Below are 25,901 nucleotides of genomic sequence, written 5' to 3'. Positions count from 1 at the left end.
AGGCCGCGACTGCTGTGGTCCACCGCTGCATGTGTTTGAAGCCTGTCCTTATAGGTACGGAAGGCTAAGTTCGTGACTACCTGTGCTAGCGGTCCTCGCTAGTTGTTCTCCCCAGAGGAAGTTCCTATGGTTCGGGGTCAAGGCTCGCCTATGTTTGGAGGTTGGGCAGGGTGGGTTTTGGGGTTCTTTGGGGTTTATACTTTTGTTTACCTTCTTTTCTCTTGCTCTATCTCTCCTTTCCCTACTTTCTCTCTCTCTACATATGTACATGTGTATTTCAATGTCATTATTAATGCACTTGCTAGTTGCTGTTGTGATTGTTTAATGTTCATCCACATGAGAATGCTTAGATATGTTGCTTATAGTCATTATGCACTGTAGGAAAATAATGTCCTGGAACGTCCGGGGCCTGAACAGCAAATTTAAGCGTGCTCTCCTTTTTGACTATGTTAAACGCTATCACCCAGATATTCTTATGCTTCAAGAAACTCATTTGACTGGCCAGAAGCTTCTCTCTCTCAAAAAGCAATGGGTGGCTCACGCTTATCATGCACCCTTCTCAACTCACGCCAGGGGAGTCTCCCTTCTGATTCGCAAGGGAGTGGTTTTTGAATTCATGGATATCCGCACTGATTTTTATGGTCGATATATCGTTCTACAATGCAAGGTCGATAACAGACCTTTGACCCTAGTGAACCTATACTGCCCACCCCCCTTTTCGTTGTCTCTGATGGACCATGTTTATAACCTGCTTGCTGCTCTACCACCGGCCCCCCTTTGTATATTTGGTGACTTTAACACTACGCTCGATCCCTTACAGGATAGGCTACGACAAACTCCCGGATGCCACTCAGGTTTGAGCAGATGGATTGACTCCTTAGGCCTTTTGGAGCTTTGGAGATGGAAACACCCAAGTGAACGCCAGTTCTCCTGCTACTTCAGCCAGCTATGGGGCGCTCTCACGATTAGACATGGCCCTAGCGTCTGCGGACTTTGCCCAACTGATAGTCTCGGCTGAGTACCTCCCGAGAGCATTTTCGGACCACGCTCCGCTCCTGGTCTCATTGGGGGCCGCTACCACCAGGGAGCGCCCTAGCTGGAGACTGAGTCCACTGTGGCTGTCCCACCCCCTTGTCCAGCAACGTGCACAGGAAGAGTACATTGCCTACTGGGCCACCAACAGTGGCACAGCGCCCCAGGGGACTTTATGGGAAGCATCTAAGGCGGTTGCCAGGGGAGTCCTCATCAGCAGTATTGCCGCAGCCAGGAAAGGAAACCAGCTGGAAGTAGAACTAGCTCAGAAAACCCTTGAGGAGGCGGAGGACGCCTACAGATCAGACCAAACAGACGCTACCCAAGCCAATCTGTCACAAGCCCAACGAGACTTTGAACTTGCCCTTACAAAACTAACCAGGAAACGGCTGCTGTACTCCTCCCAAAGGGTATTTGATCAGGGTGACAAGGCGGGCAAACTCCTGGCTAGACTAGCACACACCAGAGAGATGCAGACCCTAATTCCACGGATTCGAGATGCTGGAGGGAACTCAGTAACCAACCCCCAAGACATTTTAGGCTGTTTTGCCGCCTTTTACCAAGCTCTGTATAGCTCCAAGTCTTCCTATTCCCCTGAACAACTTGAAGGGTACTTGGACCGCATTGACTTTCCCAGACTGTCGCTAGCTGAGGCCAGTTATTTGGATAATCCGATAACGGAACAGGAGGTGGCTGAGGCGCTATCTGCAATGGCTAGCGGAAAAACACCGGGCGGAGACGGATTCCCAACGGCCTGGTACAGGTTGCATGGGAAACACATAACAAAACATTTGCATGATACTATTCGGGATGCTCTTGAGACGGGTGCCTTGCCCCCTTCTTTCCATAATGCAATCATCATCCTGATACACAAAGGAGATAAGGACCCAGAATTGTGCGATTCGTACAGGCCGATATCGCTCATCAACACTGACGCCAAAATTTTTGCTAAAATTTTAGCAACCCGCCTGTTGAAGGTCGTCTCATCCATCATTCACCCCAACCAATCCGGCTTTATGCCCGAAAAGTCTACGGCCACCAATCTCAGAAGAGTTTTCACCCACATGCAAACAACTCATGACAACAGTGGCACTAGAATAATGGTTTCTCTTGACGCAGCTAAAGCGTTTGACTCGGTCGAATGGTCGTACCTCTGGGCAACACTCCAAAAATTCGGCTTCGGTTCACGGTTTATCCGCATGATCCAACTATTGTATCAGACACCCTCGGCCCAAATCAGACTTGGCAATCTGCTTTCTCCACCCTTTCCCCTATCTCGGGGTACTAGACAGGGCTGTCCCCTCTCACCACTCCTCTTCGCTTTGGCTATTGAACCTCTGGCATTACGGATACGCCAAAATGTGAACATTTCTGGATATCGATATGGCCCATTGGAGGACAAACTAGCCCTCTACGCAGATGACCTCCTGTTATTCCTGGCGGATTACCACCATTCACTCACTGAAGCTCTGTCTGTCCTTCATACATTTGGTACTTACTCTGGCCTGCTGATCAACAAGGAGAAGTCGGTGATATTGCCTATAGACCCTACCCCTGTCCAACCAGTAGCCACCTATGGCCTCCGCTGGGTGAAGGAATTCAAATACCTTGGGATCCTTCTGAAGTCTGACCCCCTGGCCTATATAGAGGATAATGTTACCCCGGTTATTAACCAATTCAAAACTACTACGGGCATTTGGGCCAACCTGCCCCTAACTCTGTGGGGGAAAGTCAACCTATTCAAGATGATATACCTGCCCAAATTCCTCTACAAACTTCACAATTCCCCGATTTGGATCCCCAAAACAATCTTTCAAAAAATAAACTCGATTCTCATTCCCTTCCTGTGGGCGAACAAAATACCCCGTTTCTCCTGGAAACTGCTCTCGGCTCCAATATCCAAGGGCGGCCTGGCGCTCCCTCACCTGCATCTCTACTTTCTCGCTAGTCAACTCCAATATATCCACGGCTGGCTGCACTCGGATGATACTGACACTGGCAATGTTCTACTAGCCCTCCGTGTGGGGTCGTGGGAAGCTCTCAGACACCTGCCGTTTAGGAAGCTTGGGGACTACCGATCTTGCCCCTCCACTGTCTCGACTCCACATAAAGCCTGGACTCTAGCTTGTCAAATCACTGGCCTGCCATCCCCGGTCATATCCCCCTATCTGGCTCTCTGGAGAAACTCCCATCTTCCCCACCTAAAAAACCTTCAAGATATGCATTACTGGCCCCAAATGGGGATAAAAGTTCTAGGAGATCTGCTGCTAGAGGGAACGTTCCCCACATTGACACAGCTGCAAGCCAAGACGGGGGGGAAGGAGATCCAATTCTACAGATTTCTACAATTAAGACATGCCTTTCAGGCACAATTTAACACACTTAGGGTGGCCTATGCCTCCCCCCCGATGGAAGTGGTTCTCCGTGCTCCCCAAACCTCTAAACTTATATCACGCCTTTATAACTCACTACTAGGCTCTACTCCTGCACCGTTCCTTCAGGCTCGATACAAATGGGCCCACTGCATCCCCACTCTAACTGACGACCAATGGGAGGATGCCACTGACTCGCTATATCGTGACCTGATCTCCATCAAAGACAGAACGATCCAGTTCAAACTGATACACCAACTGTACAGTACTCCAGTGAAATTAATGAAAATGGGTCTTCGCCCTGATGCAAACTGCCCTAAATGTCACGCTTCGGACGCCTCCTTCTTGCATCTCCTATGGGATTGTCCACCGATCCATCAATACTGGATAGGGGTGATTGGCTATATGGTGGACAATCTAGAGTTCCCGAATGTACGCAATCCGGAAGTGTGCTTATTGAGTCTTATAGATGACCTCCTCCCGCTGAATAAATCTAGATCTCTGGCCAGGACTTTACTCTTTTATGCCAAAAAAGTGATTGTGATGACATGGATGGGTGACAAGCTTCCTACCCTGGATCGTTGGATCAACCTTGTTAATTCAGTGCTCCCCTCGATTAGATTAACTTATGAATCTCGAGGCTCCCCTGCGAAATTTCAGAAGGTGTGGGCCCCCTGGCTTGATACTCACTTAGTTGATGATTAGTGTTGCTTCTGTGGTCACTCTCATTTGTATTACGGCTAGCCCGTCTCTAATCTATTTGTAACAAGATGAGCATTCGTTTATAGAGCAGCTACCTCTTTATGTGTAATATGCTAAACACTGTGCATTCTCTCTCCTTCTTTCTTTCCCTCTTTCTTCCCTTCCTTCTTTCTTGTTTATTGTAAAATGAAAATAAAAACCTTTTAAAAAAATGTATCAATTTAGAACAGTTTACACGGTCAGTGACACCCCCCAACAGAGCTGCTTTAGGTGAAAAAAAGACACTTTACACTTACAATATTAGAAAAATGCTCTGTAAGGCTACAAATGTATTATTATTGTCACTTTTCATTACTCCTCTTTCTATTCAGAAAGGGGCATCCAGATACAACACTGCTTATTGCTAGATCCCTGCTGTTTCTCTCACACATAACTTTTATTTTCTGGTACTAAGGTTCAATTTTACTTCTGTTTTAATGCAGTGATAAGAAGCTCAGTTTGAGCTCCAAAGTTACTATTCCAGCCGTACTTCTTTTTTTTAGCGGTCATGGTGATCCCGCGAGATCATGGGGCAGCGGTCACGTGACTTGGCAGCGCTGTGTCGGGGTCCATCTGGGGAGTTAATGTCGGACCCGCTCCAGAGGAAAAAAAAAAGTAGGGGAGGGAAGTATGATGTCTCGCGAGATTATTTTGGGGGTGGGAGGAGCGCTAAATCCTGTGAATTCCCTCCTCCTGTCTCACAGATATCGCGATATTACTTTGCAGAGCGATTGGCGCTAGCGAAAGCCTCGCGAGATTTCAGCATTAGGTGGAAGGCTGGCCAGGGACGCATCGAGAAGACAAGGGGAGGGGCCAGCTGGTGTCATCGCGAGACTTGGTGCCGCGGATCTAGCGCTTAGGAGTCCTGGAGTCAGTGAGGGTAGCTTTGGTGGGGAAATAGCTGTTTTAAGATGGCGGAGACAGCCGGAGCTCGGGGTTAAACTCACCGACCGAGAAGGTAAAGCCTATTCCGAACTATACAGCGGGAGGTAAAAGCGGTAGAGGGGAAGTCTATGCAGTGAAGTCTGTAGTAGGCCGCGCCGGTGAGTGTGACACACGGTGCGGCCTCCTCCTCCCACCCTGTCAGTGGCTTTCATATAAATGCCGGCTCTGTCTGCTGTGGGTGGGTGGTGTCGGCGGCGAATGGAAGGCTTGTCATCCGCGCGACCTCCCCTCACAGGCGCTTCCTCTCGTGACACTTAACTGGACGGCCTACGTCCCTCACAGCTACCCTTACTTATTCGATAAGTAGCCGAAGGACCTGCGGCTTGTACCGCTTCTACCGCTGTTCGCCGAGAGTTCCAGAATACCCAGAGCGACGCATACCGCCCATATCCTGTCTTCAACCTGCGCTAATAGCGAGTATGCAACTACAACTCTCAGTGCCACTGCGGCCGTGAAGGGTCTACCCCCCACCCCCTACAGACAATGACGTTTCACATGTGAGCTCTATGACTTAATTGATTTCCTCCTTCCTCATCGGCCCTGTCTCCCGCCACCCTGTCACATGCCCGCGCCTACCCCCGACACGAAAGCCCTGCATGGTATGAGCCGTCTTTTTTTATAGCGCTTGGTTCCTTTATACTTGTATCCTCTGCCTCCCCCCCGTAAAATGTATGACGTGCGACCTCCCTTTAAAGGGGATGTAATCTCATAATAAAATAATGCAAAGTGAAAGAATGTCATTCTGAGTAATTTTCCAATACGTCAAATTGTTAAGGAGAAGTGTGACTAAGACTAAGTAATCACTAACCATCTACCCTTGGCTGGTGCTTCTCTTAAAATACTTTCAGGCCCCAGGTACATCAGTGCAGAATGAGATGCAACCAGGGCCAACACTCCTCTTCCTTTGAAAAGGGTTGTTTTTGCACCATCACCCAGTCTCCCTTGCATCCCTGTGCTGCAGATTCTAGCTGTGCTCATGCAAGTTTCAGAGACCCCTAGTAATGTGCATACACTTGTCAGAGTGGCACATGGGATACCAGGCAGCCTGGAACATGATGGCTCCCTGCTTTGTACAAAAATACCCCCTGACCTATTTGTTTTTGACAGAGAAGCCTTAGCTCAGGCTAGGAGGTTAATCATTGGTCACAAAGGGTGCCTAACAATTTTGACACCTGCTAATTGTATATATGATAGTAACATAGGTTTGAGGGGGTAGAGACATCCGTCAAATTCAACCTTTTATGTCAAAGTGAAATATGCATAACTGCTAGCTGATCCAGAGGAAGCCAAAAAAAACCCATTTTGAATCCATTCTAATTTGACTGATGGGGTTAATCATTGGTCACAAAGGGTGTCTAACAATTTTGGCAGCACTTACTAATTGTATATATGATAGTAACATAGGTGGGGGGGGGAGACATCCGTCAAATTCAACCTTCTATGTCAAAGTGAAACATGCATAACTGCTAGCTGATCCAGAGGAAGCCCAAAAAAAAACCCATTTTGAATCCGTTCTAATTAGGGGTCCTTCCTAACTACAAAGTTGCGTTCGGACCAGTCCCTGGTTCAACATTCTCAGAGTTTCAGTAGTAGGAGGGCTAAAATCTTAAAGGGTTGGTTCACTGTAAAGTTAACTATTAGATGTTCCAGAATGGCCAATTCTAAGCAACTTTTCAATTGGTCTTCATTATTTATACTTTATTGATTTTTAATAATTTGCTTTTTTCTACTGACTCTTTCCAGCTTTCACATGGGTGTCACTGCCCCCATCTAAAAAAGCAAATGCTCTGAGGCTACAAATATGTTGTTATTGCTACTTTTTATTACTCCTCTTTATGTTCAGGCCTCCTATTTATATTCCAGCCTCTTATTCAAATCAGTGCATGGTTGCTAGGGTCATTCGGACCTTAGTGACCAGATTTCTGAAATAGCAAACTTGAGAGCAGCTGAATAAATAGCTAAATAACCCAAAAACCAAAAACAATGACAAATGAAAACTGATTACTAATTGTATCAGAATGTGACTCTACCTCATACTAAAAGTTAACTCAGAGGTGAACAACCCCTTTAATCATAAAGCTTAATAGAACGCTGCTTTGTAAAGATAGAGAACTCTTAATTCTTAGAATTCCTGTTTCTATTTAAGTGGGTAAATGTTTTTTTAAAAAACTTTAAAAGTCATTGTTACTTTAAAGGAATAGTTCAGTGTGAAAATAAAAACTGGGTAAATAGGCTGTGCAAAATAAAAAATGTTTCTAATATAGTTAGTTAGCCAAAAATGTAATATATAAAGGCTGGAGTGAACAGATGTCTAATAAAACCGGCAGAATCCAACTTCCTGCTTTTCAGCTCTATAACTCTGAGTTAGTCAGTGACTTGAAGGGGGGCCACATGGTACATTTCTGTTCAGTGAGTTTGTTATTGATCCTCAGCATTCAGCTCAGATTCAAAAGCAACAGATATGACCCATGTGGCCCCCCCTCAAGTCTCTGATTGGTTACTGCCTGGTAACCAGGGTAACCAGTCAGTGTAAACCAAGAGAGCTGAAAAGCAGGAAGTAGAGTCCTGACTGACATGTTATACATCAAATCACTCCAGCCTTTATACATTACATTTTTTGCTAACTAACTATATTACAAACATTTTTTATTTTGCACAGCCTATCTATTTATACAGTTTTTATTTTTATACTGAACAATTCCTTTAACCTGTTCAGCCAACAGGGTCTATTTCAGGTTTCCTCTCAATAGCAGAGGATAGGGCGTCAGAAAACCATATCTAATGGATATGTTAACTGTTTAATTTACTTTTTCATATCTTGTCAGTGACCCCCTGCACATTCAATTGTGGCTCTTTAATACCGATATCTCCGGTTATAGCTGTAGAAACCCTGGACAGCCTATTTTAAAAGTTAAATGATTAATTGTGTTTCCATTATGTTTTTTTTTTCTGTCGTTTATGGTGAGGTACAGAACACTCCAGGCAGTAGTCTGTAAAATAGTTTATCAAAAGAACAAATGGAAACTTGCACCAGTGCTGTTACTCATAGCAACCAACCGCATCTTTGCTATTCTGTTGTTACTTGTCATAGGCTGATCACTGCTTGGGTGCAATTTAGTGTCTATGTTACTGAATCACACCAAAGTGTGTATTATGTATCTATCCCAGTGGATACACTTCCATTCAAGGCCAAATATGACCTTTTCTTAGCTATATGTAAATATTTTCTCTTTATTTCATATATCCCTTTAAGTAGACCATGGGATGGTTAAAGTAACACCTTTTAAGCACTTGCTAGTCATTCAGTCTGTCAGTACATTTCTCACAACAATGTAATCTCTGATTTGTCTGCTTTGTGTCTACCAATAGATCCACGAGGGTATGTCCTAACAGGACACTGTAATTTTCAATTAATGCTTTTTTAGTCTGTGTGAAAATTTTTTTATGGGTGTGTGATATGGAAGTGATTTGGCAAAAACAGCATTTTTGGGGAATATTGATATGTGGTTGCAATCTGTAATTATGGCAGACTTCTGCATGTTGTGATTGGAAGGATCTAACAATTCTGTATGTCTTGTGATTGAGCAAAATATTCTTATCAGGGCACTGATGCATCTCTGCAGGGGGTGTTGGCACAACCTGGAAGTTAACAAAACATGTTTTGGCAAGTGGTAACTGATATTGTCTTCTGACATAGTAGCTTGCAACATATTGCGTAATGTTTTGCTGGACCCTGTAGAGCTTGTTGGGCTTTAACTCTTGCTTGCTAGTAGTGCTTAACTTTCTCAAGAGTGCCAGTGATATTCTGCTTGTGCTTTAGGCCAGTAACACACGACACAATACCAAGGTATTTGCCCATGTTTCTATGAAGCAGAAATTGAGAGTTATTTGGGGCAATTTGTCCCAGCTGTTTGCTTATAGTCCTTGCTGGCCAATTACAGATATTTTAAGGGCAAGGCCTCTTAACAGAACTGATACTTTTTTGAATAGTTTACAACTTATGACTTCCTGGTTGCCTTGAATTTCCAAAATTTTAACATTTAGTTCGTAAAGATACAGCAGAAACCAGAAGAGTCTGGTACAGTGTATAATCAAGCAAATGCATTAAATATAGGTGGTCCATTTAACAAAAAAATCTGTGTAAAATGCGTAAAACTTAAAATCTGTATGTAAAATTTAGTAGTAGTCTTCCATTCTTCCTGTGAAACTCTAACTTATGTTGCCAACTTTCTAAACTGGTAACATTTATTATTTTGATACATTTCTCAGTAGCATTTGGGAAATGCCAGAAACTTATTTATCAGTTGTAACATTTGTTCTGTGATTGATGATGGTAATATTTATGGAACATGTGCCTGCTGCGATGTCAAACAATGTATCAAATTGTAACTGTTTAAAAAGTCACGGATCTGATCACTGAGCTTTGATGGGTGGATGGGGGTACAGATTGAAACATTCATTTTTTCATATGCAAAACTATAGTTAGAAATAGAAAAGAGGAAGCACCTGATGAAAAGTCAATCGGGCATTTTATTAGTTATTTTGTTTAATTCAACAGGTAGTTTAGCAAAACATTCAAATATTTTTCTTGTGTATAATATACATGCTTCTGTATAAGTTTTGGCACAACTCTGGACAGTGATAATTATTGATCCATGTAATAAATGTTTAACGCTTTAAAGGGGTGGTTCACCTTTCAGTTAAGTTTTAGTTTGTTATAGAATGGGCAATTCTAAGCAAAGTTTCAATTGGTCTTCATTATTTTTTATAGGTTTTGAATTAGTCTTCAGACTTTTTCCAGTTTTCAAATGGGGGTTCACTGGCCACATTTAAAAACAAATGCTCTTTAAGGCTACCAATTAATTGTTTTTGCTACTTTTTATTACTCTTTATTCAGAACCTCTCCTATTCATATTTCAGTCTCTTGTTCAAAGCAATCCATGGTTACTAGGGTAATTTGGACCCTAGCAACCAGATTTCTGAAATTGCAAACTGGAGAGCCGCTGAATAACAAGCTAAATAAATCAAACCACAAATAATAAAAAATGAAAACCAATTTAAATGGTCTCAGAATATATATCATATTAAAAGTTAACTCAAAGGTGAACAAGGTGGTCTTGGGTTGTACCAAAACTTTTAATTACTAATTTTTACCATCTGGTCATAACTATTCCTTGGAGTGTTTGTGCATTCACAAATCTAAATTTCTTACTGTTTAGCAAATGTCCGTGTTAAAAGATTTTTCCAACTTTCCAACTATAAACTTGTTTCAAAGGTAGCACGCCAGTTAATTCAGCCATCTGTTGGTCCAGCAGAATCAATGTCTATGGCCATCCACAACTACTTTACATTTGGATAGCACCTTTCACTGCCTTATCACCCAACAACATTATAATATTCATAGGATTTAAGGAAAGTGAGAACTGCTGTTTCTGGTGGGTGTTTTAACTTTCCAAATTTGTTTGTTTCCCAGTTGGTTTTCTGGATGGGCTCACTCTCATTTAGTGTACTGTTATTGTAGGCTAATCTGATATTCATATTCAGCATTTGTGTCACCTGAAACCAGAAAATGGACCCCTTTAATATTTTTTTCCCTTGCAGTAAAGGTAAAACTACAGACACAAGACTGGTATAGAAAGCGCTGCTTGGGCACTTAGGTTTAATGCTTAAGTTACGTCATAGATATTTGTGTGGGTGTATATGGATTTATGCTTTAACTGCACCATATGGACTGGGTGGTGATCAGCGTTTGCTTCTTGTATGGTTCTATAATGAACCTTTTCTTTGCCAGTAGTCCATTTATTACTGCAGGTCAGTCTGGACTGGACTGGAGGTTCATGGGCTACATTGAGTCTTGCAGGATATTTATAGCACCCCATCCACCCAATTTGACTATGGATGCACCGAATCCAGGATTCGTTTCGGGATTTGGTCTTTTTCAACAGGATACGGATTCGGCTGAATCCCTCTGCCTGGCAGAACCGAATCTGTATCCTAACTTGCATATGCAAATTAGGGGCATTAGGGGAATCGTCTGACTTTTTGTGAAAAAACAAGGTAGTAAAAAGGGTTTTCCCCTTCCTACCCTTCATTTGCATATGCAAATTCGGATTTGTTTTGGTATTCGGCCGAATCTTTCATGAAGGATTCGGGGGTTCGGCCGAATCCAAAATTCAGTGCATCCCTAGTTTTGACACACATTATTATATTACCTTCCCTATGGGCATATGATAAATGAAATTATTTGACATAGGTAATAAAATGTATCAATCTTTTTTTGAGGCATCTCTTCCTAACCTTGTTTTCACAGATCTTGCAGGATTCTTGACAATATAAAATGTAAACACAGGCTTGATGTTGCAGCCCTCCATTATCTGCTAAACTAACGTTAGGATGTGCTGGGTTTGGCTTATGTGACATTTTCTAAGTGGCATTGTAACAGTTTGGGCACTTGGTGTTGTTTTTCTGCCTCTGCAGTTAAGGTATAACTTGAAGGTACTGAAAATCTACTCTTAGCTAGCTTAATGTAGCTGGATAATGGCAAGCAGAGAGCTATACATTGTGCTAATGGGTGATGGGACAAGCCTCAACTGCTTTCCTTAGATTGATATCTTGTGTGTAAACCTTAAGGGTAAGGCCAGACGAGGCAGTTCGGGGAGATAGTCGCGCAAAAGACATGGCGATAAGTCGCCAGGCGACAAAATCTCCCCGAATCTCCTTGTCTGGCCTTACCCTAAAGGCTTAAGCACTCGGGCAGATTCGGGGAGATTTAGTCGCCTGTCGACTAATCGCCTCTTCTGCTGGGCGACAATCTCCCCGAACTGCCTTCCGCCTGCTAAAATGAAAAATCGCACTGGCGGCGCTTCACTTTCCAAAGTCGCCCAATGTTTCCTCGTGAGGCAACTTTGTGCAACTACGGAAATTGAAGCGACAGGTGACTAAATCTCCCCGAATCTGCCCATGTGCGAAAGCCCTAAAGCTTCTTTAGATACAGTAAAGGCCTCCTGCAGCTTAAGACAAAAAGGAACACCAAGAGCCCCAATAGTGTAATATGTTTTTACAAGGAGTAATAGTAGAGTAAACAAGTTAATAATCACAAACCAGGGTTACCAATAGGCAAACACTGTATAGGCAGGTGGGGAGATTATCCTGACCCCACTCAGGAATAAGACGTCGCTCTCTGTAGAAGAAGAAAAAGGGGATGATACCCCTCCACTCGGGGTGGACTCGATATAGTAGTAAGACAAAACAGAGGTGCCAAAAGGATAAAAATAGCTAAAAGCACTTAAAAACCCAATGGGTAATTCAGAGGAGGTAGTAGTGAACTTACCTCCTCCAAGCAGACACCAACGAAAGTGGTAATTTTCAATAATAGTTTATTCACAAAACAGTATTGCAAAGCGTTTCGCAGGCCTTTCCTGCTTCATCAGGCAATGTGGAACGGGAGCAAAAACAACAGTGTCTTTGTATAAACACACCAGGCTGCCTCCTGCAGCTTGTTGAATACAAATGTCAAATCATGAAGCTGAATTTTTTTAATGTTCATTTTCACAGAGTTTAGTTCAAATCAGAAATGCAGATTAACGGAGGGCACTCTTAACACGACTACAAAGGAGTACGTTATATTACCACTCCTCTTAAACAGAATGTAAGTGAGGTGCAATTAGCTCAAATGTACACCCACAGTACGTACTCACAAACTCAAATAGAAAATGTAGTAGGCATGCACACTCAAAAGAAAATTTCTTACAGACAACCGGAGGTATAAGAAAAAAAAATTCTTTATATTTCAAATAGTAAATCATACCTCAAAAATATTTTTGCCATTCAGTATAGTACATTCACACCAGTATAAGCAAAGATATGCATACCACCCAGCAAAGAATACCCCAACGTTTTGGCACTTAGCCTTTGTCAAGGAGAATTCCCCTTGACAAAGGCTAAGTGCCAAAACGTTGGGGTACTCTCATCCTTGGCAAGTGTATCTGTTTCTTGTGGTGTTTTCCTTTTTACTTTGCTGGGTGGTATGTATATCTTTGATTATTCTGGTGTACATGTACTATACTGAATGGCAAAAAATGTTTTTGATGTATGTTTTACTATTTAAAATATAAATAATTTTTTTCTCATACCTCCAGTTGTCTGTAAACAATTTTCTTTTGAGTGTGCATGCCCGATACATTTTCTATTTTAGTTTAAATCAAGACATGCAAATACCCCCTATGTAAAAGCAAAAGTCTAACTTGTGGATTGATAGTAATATTTTACGATATGGGCCTGCTTTTTAAAGTATCTGGTGCAAAGTCTGACTGGCCAGTTTAACTGACCCTTAGCCACAACTACTTAGAACTATGGACACTGGCATCCATTCAAAGATAGTGCCGGAAGCAGTGTTGTGTAGGGAAGGATGACGTGACAGCTGTTGTTCTTACCCTAGACTGTGTGGTCAAATTGCTGGTTGTGTCGAAGACCTTTTGGTACCACAGCATTTAATTGACCTTAATGACCTTAATTAAAATATTGTCCCTGGCTAATAAAGCGATGTGTTGAATGTAATAAGTGTTAAGTGTTTTCAAGCTGTCGAACTTGTCAAAATGAATCATGAGCTTATCTCCCAAAAACCTACTGTCTATTCGCAAATATAATTGTTATTGTTGTACTGTGACAAACCTCAAAATGGTATTTATACCTACAGATATCAGACTGCCTTTATATAGGCACATATTGTGTGGGTGTAAACCTTAGTGGCTATCATGTTGATGCAGGCAGGTTTAGCATACTTGGCATATTCAGGGCTGTCTGCAACCCCATCCAGTCTGACATTGCTTTCTGCCCAAAAGGATAGGAAATACACAACTGCTAATAGTAGACAAGGACCACTTGGAATGCTGACTTTGCCGAGCAGTGTCTGCCATAGTAACAGTATTTGCTATTCTTTTGAACGGCATTTGACCTCATTGGTTCTTCTTGAGGTCAAAAGCTAGAGATTCTGCCTGAGCCATTTTTATTAGGTTAGGGAAGTGTTTGTGGGTTAGTTTCTTGCTAGTTGTGTAGTGTATCAGACATGTACAGCTATGTGGCCTGAAGTGACTGCTGTCGTTGCTTCCTGCTGTATATTTAGAGCTTGCTTATGTGTGCATGAAGCCTTGGGCCTAGTTGTGACAAAGCAAAGAATCACATGAGATAGGCCTCAGTTATGATCATCTTTCAGAATTGATACTAAGTGATAGTTAACATCTGAAGCTCACAAAGCTGCACTGCTGTCATTCAGTTGATCTATCCCACAACATCCCACACTTGTCTACTAATACAGATGCCAAAATAGATTCTTAAAGTGAAAAAGTGAACTGAAACACTGAAGTATTACTAGTTATATTGGTTTATAATACATGACTGCTGTGTCACAGCCCTGGCTACCTGCTCAGCCGGCACTAGAGCCATCCATACGCTAACAGATTTGCTAAATTCGCTTGGTCGTAAGACGAGTGAATCTTTGCCCAATTTGGGCCGTCAAGTGTTGAGACTCTTTCGTATTTGCACATATCCTGTACATAGATACAGACATATCCTGTACACAGACAGTGCCTATGAAGTCACATTCAAGTAATCCTTATAAGTGGCAATGGAAGCTAATTTGGGGTGCAGTGGAGGTCAATATGGGGGGGGGGGGGTCTTGCACTATTTTTAGTGAGGACAAAAAGGCTTGTTATGTGTATATTTCTCTAGACTTTAGTCAATAACACAACTGCAAGTGCATGTTTAATATGTCAAGGATCAGACCCCCCCCCTTTCCTTCCTTGGCACACTTCTACTTCCTTTCTTGACTTGTGCTATGTGTTAAAGGAGCAGCCCCTTCTGCAGTAAATTTTGTTGTGCCTTTCACATTGCAGACTGAGAAATTCCCTGGAATCAGCTGGGAATCCAAGGCCACCCTTTTCAGCTCATTATGTTCGCTGCAGCTCTCTCACAAGAGGCACGTTAACTGCTCAGGGAGCACTGTTTGAATACATAATCAAGACGCCATTCATTTATGCTTGCAGGACTTTGATGAGCCCATGCACTTGTAAATTCTTTTGGCATGAGCTGAATCAACATATTTAAGTAGTTCCCTTGTGCACTGCATATTGACTATTTTTTATGGCATGCACAGTTAATAACATATGACCTGAAAAGAGTATTGATAAAACAACTTTTAACCCTTGTTGCAGGACTATGTTGTTTGCAAAAGGTGTCAACAGCATGAATTCTTAGGTACTGCTTTTCCAGTTCCCTCCAAACTTTAAAATCTATCACTATTAATAAGGAAGCACCCAGCATCTGGGCAAGAAGGCCTCTCTTTTTTAATATTGTAAACCCTTTGCATGCCCCTAAAAGGGTCTGGGCACACGAGATTTGTTGCTGTGGCGACTAATCTCCCCGAATCTGCTTCTTTGGGGCAACAATCTCCCTGAACTCCCTGAAGGCACATGCATCGATTTGTTTTCCGAGGCAACTTCGGGCGATTAATCTCCCCGAATCTGCTTGTGTGGCCAGACCCTTAACCTACTAGAAGTTCCAACTATTTTAGACTTTTGTGATGTTGCAATTTCTTTTTGTTACCTAGGCATCATGGTGCTCCAACTAAGGGGCAGATTTATCAAGGGTCAAATAGTAAATTCAAATTCGTATTTTCGAGTTTCAAAATTCACACATTCAAATTTTCATCCCCCTATTTGAATGTAAATATGCCTTCCTGACATTCAAGTTTTTTTTCAGGGGAAAAATTTGTACGAATTGAATACGATTCAAATTTTTGGGTCAGAACCATTCTATTGAATATTAGACATTCTAATTTTTTTCTTAAAAAAACCTCCCAGTCGAATTGCGAGTATATTTTAATTATAAAGAAAATTCACATGAATTTGAAATTCGACCTTGATAAATGGGCCTCCCAGTGTTCAAAGAACATTCCCTTTTTTCATATGTGATTATTTAATGTGCATGAAATCTCACTGCCTTTGGAAAATGGATTTACCTCACTGATTGCAGACATTATTGTACAAAATACTTCTAGCCGGTGCTGCAGTTTTTCTATTTGCAGGGATTAAAGGGACAGTTTATCCCCTTGTTTAACATTACTTTAAGGAAGTAGGCGTCTACGCAATATACATTTTTGCCTGTTGCTTTAATAAAGAATTTCCTTTATGATTAGTTCTTAAACTAAACAGGGCAGGCAAAGAAAACAGGATTTTTGATACAGGGATACAGGGAATGATGGGGTTTAGCTCCACCCTGCAGGAGGCAGGACACTTGAATAATTAGAGGGTGTGCTATACTCGGCTTAACCCTGTCCACTGTAATCAACCAAGTACCACTGAAGTGCTCGGACTACGTCTAGGTTGTCAGGTTGTGTAGTCGTCTTGCCTTGTCGTTCTTAGGATCTGAAAACAGTGACGGTACTACAATCTCCTGATTTGTGTGGAAGGATGACACTACCTGGGGTAGGAATGAAGGTACCGTGAGTAACACTGCCTTATCCTTGTGGAAAACCAGGAGTGATGTGCAAAGGGTGCGACAGAATACAGCTTGTGGCTTTGTGTGGTGTCTTGAACAAACTTGATGTTTCACCTTGCTGTTTATGCGTTTGTGAGTTATGTAATGCCTCAAGCACCCCTTTGATGAGTCCATCGACATCATGTGGGATATCACGTCCTTACACTCCCCAGAGGAACCCTCAGAAGGTGGTAGCTCACCTTCTGACTGAGAGGAAACTTTGCCAGCCAACGACCCATCAGATAGTCTGGATGGATATGACTCCCTTCAATTCATCTGATCGCTTGCCTCTTGACTTTTGCCTGAGCTTGGCTAACGCCTTTCCTAAGTTGTCTGCAATGGCCGGCAACCCCTGCCATGATGCTAGTGACTGTGATAATTGAATTGCCCAGAGGGGTGCTGATTTCTGACTGACTCCTAGAATCTGGGAAGTTCCTTCCGGACCAGAGTTAAGTCTGCGCCACCACTGGATTGGGATTGCCCCCTGAGACAGTCTTTGTCCCCTGCCCCGCAGCGCAGGTTCTGCACAGCGGGTCCCCTGGTGATTGGCAAGTAACTGTATAGGGTACCCGGGGTGGTGTCGCCTAGGTTGTGTAGAGCCGAGGGTAGTGCTCCCTCTGTAGTGTGCCCAAGCGGAGAAGTGTATGCGATTCATGCACTGTCCAAGTCGTGTCTGTAGTTGCCAAGATGGCTGCTGGAACGCAATGGGTTCCAGCGACGCACACGGAAAAACTGTAATGGTGCGCGCTTCCCACCTCCCTGCCAAGTCCAGTTGAGCGTTTCTGCTCCTCTCCCTGCTTGCCAAAATGCGATGAGGACCACAGTCCTCAGACCGTAGACCGTATCCATAGGGTTCCTAAACCCAAGGCAGCCTCGAAGGCAGCACCACGAGATGTATTGGCACGGTTTGTTTTCTACAAAACCAAGGAGAAGATTCTGTTGCTTTCCAGGAAGAAAGCGGGCTGGCCACCAGAATACCTAAAAATTGGTGATCTACGTGGATCTGTCGCCTGCTACTCTTATCAAGAGGAAGGCCTTTGCTGAAACAACAACCATACTACGCCAGCACAATATACCGTACCACTGGGGTTACCCAGTCAAGCTTATTGTTCAAAGAAATGGAGTACCTACAATGCTGACAACAGCGGAAGATGCGAGAAAAGCTTTGGTCAGATGGAACATCATCACCACGCAGAGAGACGAAGGGTCCCCATCACAGCGCAAATCTCCACCTTCGCTGCGCAGACTGAGGAAAGAATGGCTTAAAGCTCTCCATAGACGCGACGATTCTTCTTGCCGAACGACTGATTTTAGGGAAGTCCGACCAATCCTTCGAAATTATCGTGCGGTTAGTGGGATTCAAAAAGGATACAATAGATATGCAAAGGCAAATGCTTTCGTTATTATATGTAAAGCTGGCCATAGATGTTGAGATTTTTAAAAGATCAGATCCTGATCGTGAGACCACGATCTTCTCAGAACGATCGTACGAACATACGAATTTACCATCAACTAAAAAGACCAATTTACCAGGAAAACAAAAGGGAGCTGCCTGCTTGGACCTGCAAACTTAGATAGATTGCACTGGGGCCGACAAAGATTTTTGACCTGGCAGATCAATTTCCCGACGGCCGAAAAATCGTAAGATGTACGATCGTTCGATTACCACTAACCGCACTATAATTTCAAAAGGATTGGTCGGGCTTCCCTAAAATTGGTCGTTCGGCAAGAAGAATCGTTGCGTCTATGGGGAGCTTAAGGGTACAATACATGCAGGACTGAAAGGATATGTAATTTACTGGTGTACAATGGTTGTGATACCCCTGAGGGAAAAGCAATGGACTGTATGGGATGGTAAGATTTTACTCTTTAAATGCCAGGGGGTTAAACTGCCCCCACAAAAGAAATCAAGTTTTGAGAGATGCTTATCAATCAAAAGCTGATATACTTTTTTTTTTTTATCAAGAAACGCACTTTAGCATAAAGAATCCTCCAAGGTTTTCTAATAGGCACTATCCTCATAATTACTCCCATAATAAAACTAAAGGGGTATCCATCCTGGTCTCCTCCAGGGTGTCATTTCAACTAATACGGTCCGTTGCAGATCCTGCAGGCAGATATTTCATGTTGATTTGTGTTGTGGACAATATTAAATATACTCTGGTGAATGCTTATGCCCCCAACGAGAACCAATGTAGATTCCTAACACAAACACTTACCAAATTACTTAATGACAGGCAAGGGAAAAGTATAATTGCAGAACACTTTAACCTGACCCTGAACCCACACATAGGTTGGTAAGGCAATAGCAAATAAGAGTCAAATGGCCCAAGCCAAAAACTTTAGGACGTTAATACACAACTTCGCCCTGATTGATGTATGGAGAGTTAAATACCCCTTAGCAAAAGATTTCACGTATTTTTCCCCAAGATTTCTAACGCACACTAGGATAGATTTGTTCCTTACAGATCTCCAAACCACCACACAAGTTAGCAAACCTTGGATAGGCTTATGTACGTGGTCGACCACGCTCTGGCATGGAACTTCCCCCCATAGACTCTCGGAGAGCTGAAAGTAAACAATATATAGAGCAAAAAATAACATAATTTTTCAGAGAAAATAATCCAAACGACACCATCTGGCAAAATAATTGGTTGGCACATAAAGCAGTTATTCGGGGGGAACTAATAACACAAGCAAAACAAATAAAAAAACAAAGAGAGGCTGAACAACAACAATTAGAAACTAAGCTGTCGGACCTAGAAAAACAAATTATTCAAAAATACAATGCAGACACTGCGAGACAAATAAATGAAACTTGAAATAGACTGAATACAATAATAGCAGCTAAAACAGCATATAAATTACAATGTATGAGACATCTTTTATACTAAAGGGAACAAAGCTGATAGGCTATTAGCAAATATGTTACGACAGAAACAAGCACAGCACAGAATACAGCACTTAGTGGACGCTCAAAGGTAACAGACCCTAAGCAAATAGCAAACAAGTTTGCGCTTTACTATGAAGGTTTATATAACATAGGATCAAATATGGACATTCAGAAGCCACTTCCAGAAAATATAACTGCCTTCCTAAACAACTTAGATCTCCCCTCGCCTACACCACAACAGCTGGAATCCTTAGGTAAACCCATCACACTAGACGAAATCCAAAGTGTTATCAAAAGAACTAAAAATAGGAAAAGCCCCAGGCCCAGACAGCTTCACTAACCAATATTATAAAATATATACAGAGTTATTATCCCCGCATCTACTTAAACTATTCCAAAACATTATGGATACAGGCCAGATCAATCGTGAATACCTGCAAGCCCATGTAGTCCCCATACCCAAACCCGGAAAGAATCAAGATCAGTGCCAAAACTTCAGACCCATCACACTACTCAATACAGATCTCAAAATATATTCCAAACTGCTCAGAGACAACTTGGTGTTACCATCCCTTATTAAAGGAGAATAAAAGCTTACCTAACATTCTTTGCTGTGATTATAGCCCCCCCATACAATGAAGTGAATTGCTAACTTAGTTTAAGTTTAAACACATTCAATTTGCTGCAAATCACTCTCCTTATTTTATTCATTGAAGTCCGTTTGCAGCTGCCATCGCTGTGATTTTATCTGCGCATGCCTGTAAATTCAAGTGATAAGGAACGGAGCGTCTCCATGGCAACATGATGCATTGTTTTTCTAGTGGACAGATCGGCTCAGGGAGGAGGAAACGAAAGATTTATGAAGAGAATGCGCACAGTGCTATGTAATGGCAAACTAAGCTTTGTTACTGCCCGAGGCAGTGAGTGTGTGGAATGTGGTGACGTCACCCTATTAACACAGAGAGCCTTCGAATACAGCAGCTTTCAGAGAGACCGTGAGAGAATTTAGGAAAACCGTAAGAACAAACACTTTTAATGCAACATACTTAATTTTAACCTTTCCTTGTCCTTTAAGAATGATCAAGTGGGATTTATACTAAACCAGGCAAGGAGCAGACAGAACCAGGAGGTTTCAAAATGTCCTGCACATACTTAAAATTTCTAAAACACCAGCCCTTTTGCTGTCCCTTGACAGGGTAAATTGGGACTATATGAAAGCTACACTAACAAAATTCCAGTTAGGGGACTCCTTTTTAAAAGCTATATATCTACTATATTCTAATCCAACAGCTAAAGTCTGCACAATGGGGGCCCTGTCAAACGCCTTCCAGCTCACAAATGGGACAAGACAGGGATGTCCCCTCTCACCCCTGATCTTTGCTTTAATGGTCGAGCCATTGGAAAAAACTATAAGGGAGAACTGCGATATTAAAGGTACGGTATACCCACTCTTATAGGACAGCAAAAAATAGGATTATTTGCAGATGATATATTAATGGCTATAACAAACCCTATAATTTCCTTGCCAAACACTTTAATGGAACTAGAAAAATTCCAAGCAATATCTGGGTACAAGATTAATACTGCAAAACACAAGCTTTACCTATTAATATACCTAAACAACCTCTAGAGGGAATATCTAAACATCACAATTTTGAATGGAGGGACTCTTGTATAACCTATTTGGGAATTAAACTGCCTAAAGACCTCGAAACAATTTTCAAATTAAACTACTCCCCCCTGTCAAGGCTGGTAGAATCAGAATGCAATAAATGGCAAAAGGAGACGATATCATGGTTTGGACGCATAGCGTCAATACAAATGAATCTCCTCCCTAAGATACTATATGTGTTTAGAATGTTACAAATAACACTTCCCCCTAAATATCTGGAAAATCTCCAAAAAGGTATAAATAGATAGATTTGGCAACAAAAACCCCCAAGAATGGCCTTCACCACAACACAATATTCAAGGGCATCGGGAGGGCAGGGAGTACCCAACATCAGAGCTTATTACATTGCTACAATACTTGAATCAGCTGCAATTGCATGCGGAGAAGGGACACAGAACATGGGTGGATATGGAGACCAATATGGTAGGCAATAAAACTCTTAACCCACTATTTCTGGATGCCTAAAAAATATAGACCATTAACAGATAAACTACTGCCAACTACAATAGTAACTTTGAACATCTGGAATAAAACAGCACCAAAACTTAAGTTTGGTACCTTCCCCTCATCATTGTTACCATTAACTGCATTTAAATATCGCCTACCACAGATATCTCTCAGCAGCTGGATAGATGCTGGCATATACCAACTGAGGGATCTCTATTTCACATCAACATTAAGACAATTTGAAGATCTTGTGGAAAAATATGGAATAACACAAAACCAACTCTATGCCTATAACCAAATCACCCACTTTCTACGTTCTATAACCTTTGATTACAAAACCCGGCGAAGCAATACATTAATGGAACACCTTTGCAGTAAGCTTTGGAATGGCAAAGGGATCTTGTCGGACTGTTACAAGATGCAAATACAGCGAGAGGAATACCAAAAGCTTCCATATATGGAAAAGTGGGAGCAAGAACTGCAATTACAATTCTCACCGGCACAATGGCAGGAATGTATAAACAGTCCGAAAGGAGCCACACATTGCACAAACCACATAGAAACACACACAAAAATAACAGCCAGATGGTATCTAACACCCACGAGGGTAGCAAAAATGTCTCCAAACTATCCCAATCAGTGCTGGAGGCAATGTGGACTACAGGGCACAATGCTTCATATGTGGTGGCAATGTGCAAAAGTCACACCTTTTTGGAAGGAGGTCTTTATCTTAATCAGAGACGATTAAACGGGACATACCTCAGATGCCGCAAATTGCATTGCTCCAAATGTATCCAACTTAAATCTCCAAAGATGAGACTTCTGTTATTCCATTCCTTAAATGTAAAAGTACTTGGAAAAAGCCAGAAATTCCCATGATACAGACGTTGAAAAACCAAATAGAATCCAGGAAATGTATGGAAATACTGTCAGAAACGGATCCGGAAAGAAAAAACAGCATCATAAAGGTTTGGGAACCATGGACTCCGTGTCAGACTGGGATGCTAGGGGCCCACCAGAAAAGCTTAAAATGAGGGCCCACTTTACAAACTATTATTCCTCCTCTCCTCTCCTCACTCAATCTCTTTATTCTCCTAGTCTTTTATCTCTACATACTATACTCTATTCTTTCATTATTAAGCCCCTTAAAGAAATACAGAAATGGTCATGAAATAAGCCAAATGTTTAGCAGCATGAGGGCCCACTGACACCTGGGTTTGCCGGGAGTTTTCCTGGAATCCCAATATGTTTTGCTTTCTTTGCTTCAATTACATGTAAGAATATGTAAAAGTCCTTGCTCGATATACCCGGTACGTATGTATGTACTTGTGTTTGTATTTCAATAAAAGCAAATTTGAATTTAAAAAAAAAAAATCATGAAAAGTCTGCATATTTTTTAATTGATGTATGTTGCAAAGTTGCTTGAAATTATGTTTACTTTTCAAAAAGCTTAAGTTATGTGTTTGAGGAGTTCCCCTTTAAAGGAATTTTTCAGTATAAAAACTGTGTAAATAGGCTGTGCAAAATAAAAATTGTTTCTAATATAGTTGGTTAGCCAAAAATGTAATGTATAAAGGGGTGGAGTGGCTGAATGTCTAACATAATAGCCAGAACACTACTTCCTGCTTTTTAGCTCTCTTGGCTTCCACAGACTGGTTACCAAGCAGTAACCAATCAGTGACTTGAGGGGGGGGGGCACATGGGTCATACCTGTTGCTTTTGAATCTGAGCTGAATGCTAAGGATCAACTGCAAACTCACTGAACATGTATGTCCCATGTGGCCCCCCTTCAAGTCGCTGACTAACTCAGAGCTAGAGAGCTGAAAAGCAGGAGTTAGTGTTCTGGCTATTATGTTAGACATTAAACATTTCTTATTTTGCACAGCCTATCTATTTATCCAGCTTTTATTTTTACACTGACCTACTCCTTTAAGTCTACTTGAAAATCATGTAAACATTAAAAATACCCAGTAGGCTGTTTTTGCTTCGAATAAGGATTAATTATATCTTAGTTGGGATCAAGTGCAAAGTACTGTTTTATTATTACAGAGAAAAAGGCAATCATTTTTAAAAGTTTGGGTTATTTGGATAAAATTGAGTCTTTTGGAGACGACCATCCCATAATTTGGAGCTTTCTGGATAACAGGTTTCCGGATAACAGATTCTATACCTGTAGACTTCTACCGGGTGACTTTGTCATTTATGCCTTTATTTATGTATCTATTGACTTTTTTATTTTCATTCGTTCTGTCTGGATTAATAGAAATCTTAATCAGCATGACTGTCTGGCAACCTCAAACGGGATATGCTTTGGCATAATCCACTTACATATTACAATACTTCGACATCTGTTGCTTTAATGATGTATTCCTGACTGGTGTTCTGGCCAGGAGTACAATGTGAAATGCTGAAATTATCCAACTCCAGTAGCTTTGGTAAAATATTCTTGAACACTAGTCACCATTTGTGCAGATGTGTATTGTATGATGTATTTTTGTGTGCAACTGATTTTAATTTCTATATTCTTCCCCCCCCCCCCCCCAATAGTTGCCAAGACTCCATCTTCTGAGTTTTTGCCTTGCGAATTGGGAGGCTAACCTTGTATATTCTGAGCTACACTTGAGGCCTTTCGACTGTCTTTCAATGCACTTCTCCTCATCCCCTACGTACCTTGCTAGTTCCAGCTAGTGTAAGTGTCTTAATGATCCTATTTGGTTATTTTTTCCACTGACTTTATACAAAAAATAAGTACTATTTCAGCACTTGTTATTATTGAAAGCAAACTGTAAGGCTTTTGACCATTAAGGATAGCAAAACCATTGTTTGGAACCAGAAACCTGCAGTTTTTACAATGAGTTAATGCCATTAAACTTGGGTGTGATTTTGTGTAATGGACTTTATAGCTCATTGCAAGTGTCTCAGTGATTCAGTGCCAGCAAAATACAGGTATACGGACCTGTTATCCAGAATGCTCAGAATATGGGGTTTTCTGGATATCATATCTTTCCATAATTTGGATCTTCATTCCTTAAATGTACTAGAAAAATATGTAAACATTAAATTCACTTTATAGGCTGCTGTTTCTTCCAATAAGGATAAGTTATATCTGAGTTTGGGTCAAGTACTATAGTAAGTACTGTTTTATTACTACAGAGAAAAAGAATCATTTTTAAAAAATTTGGATAAAATCGAGTCTATGGGAGATAACGTCCCGATAATTTGGAGCTTTCTTGATGACTGGTTTCCAGTTAATGTATCCCATGCCTGTATTCATGTTTACATCACTAATGACTATACTGCTGTATATTGCCAAACTCATGGATGATTTTAGGTAAAGTAGAACTGGCCATTCTGAGAATGCAGTTATTTTATGTTGTCCTTTACAGCAGGTGAATTCTTCGTAAGAGACACTGCTTATCACTGTGCTAGTAATGTAAAACGTTTTGTTTTTTTCTTTTTTGGTCAGGGAAGGAAATCAGTCTGTTTTGACTATGAAAGTGGACAGAACGAAGTTGAAAAAGACGCCAACAGAGGCGGTAAGTGAAGCTGTTTTATTCCTTGCATCTGGCTCCTTGATATTAGAAGTAGGTTAATAGTTTGGGGCTTAGGCAGATGTTGATCAAGCTGGCTGGCAAATCGTGCCAGGGGCCTAATGATTAGTTCTCGCTTCCTGGAAGGTTTTAACACTTTTCTTTTACAAACTTGTATACCCAGTTTAAGTGTTTATTTCCATTCACATCTAAATAACTTTAGAAATGGGAACTCAAGTTCACTTATTGTATTGGCAAAATCTATTAAATCCACCTATGCTTGTTTCAGTGCTGCATCAAATTGTATTACAAAGCGAACATGATTCTAATTAGTCCATCATAGGCAAAAATATCTAGTACAGCATTTATTTCTGAGATGTTTAGACAATCTGTAAAGAAAAGAAATCATCCATGAAACAAAGCCAGTTTTTTCTTCAGTTAACACCTCTCATATTCCAGAACAGTCTGAGCTAGCCCAAAATTATCCTTTAAGAACAGCTGATGGGAGTGACCACTCCCTGTAAAATAATTGATTGGTATATTATCGGTGTATATTATATATCTCCTATCACCTATTTGTCAGGTTACTATCTTATGGCACATGGGGTGAGGAGTATAATTTTGTTTACAGTATATGTGAAAATGTTGAGATACACTGAAGTTTATACAGTCCCTTCCAATCCCTTGTCTGAAAAAGCAGACTTTGGCAAAAGTTCTTTTAAACTAATATGAGAAGC

The 25,901-nt window shown here is 41.5% G+C and overlaps 1 protein-coding gene across 11 annotated transcripts in view; it reads left to right on the top strand.

Annotated features, from left to right (window-relative positions):
- The first annotated feature begins 4,916 nt into the window (after positions 1 to 4,916).
- Positions 4,917 to 25,901, top strand: part of LOC108699996 (E3 ubiquitin-protein ligase HUWE1-like) — a 159,206-nt gene continuing 138,221 nt past the window's right edge. For 8 of the 11 annotated variants that reach the window (XM_041574913.1, XM_041574912.1, XM_041574910.1 and 5 more), the window contains exons 1-3: positions 4,917 to 5,103; positions 24,182 to 24,323; positions 25,101 to 25,170. In XM_041574913.1, the coding sequence (XP_041430847.1) occupies positions 25,126 to 25,170 (45 nt within the window). In that variant the 5' untranslated portion in view covers positions 4,917 to 5,103; positions 24,182 to 24,323; positions 25,101 to 25,125. Of the gene's footprint in view, positions 5,690 to 24,181; positions 24,324 to 25,100; positions 25,171 to 25,901 lie in introns of all 11 variants that reach the window. The other 3 variants (XM_041574908.1, XM_041574917.1, XM_041574909.1) reach the window with 3 other exon arrangements.

Source organism: Xenopus laevis, chromosome 8S, assembly GCF_017654675.1.
Source record: "Xenopus laevis strain J_2021 chromosome 8S, Xenopus_laevis_v10.1, whole genome shotgun sequence".
Lineage (NCBI taxonomy): Eukaryota > Metazoa > Chordata > Amphibia > Anura > Pipidae > Xenopus > Xenopus laevis.
This window is presented reverse-complemented; position numbering and strand designations above follow the sequence as displayed.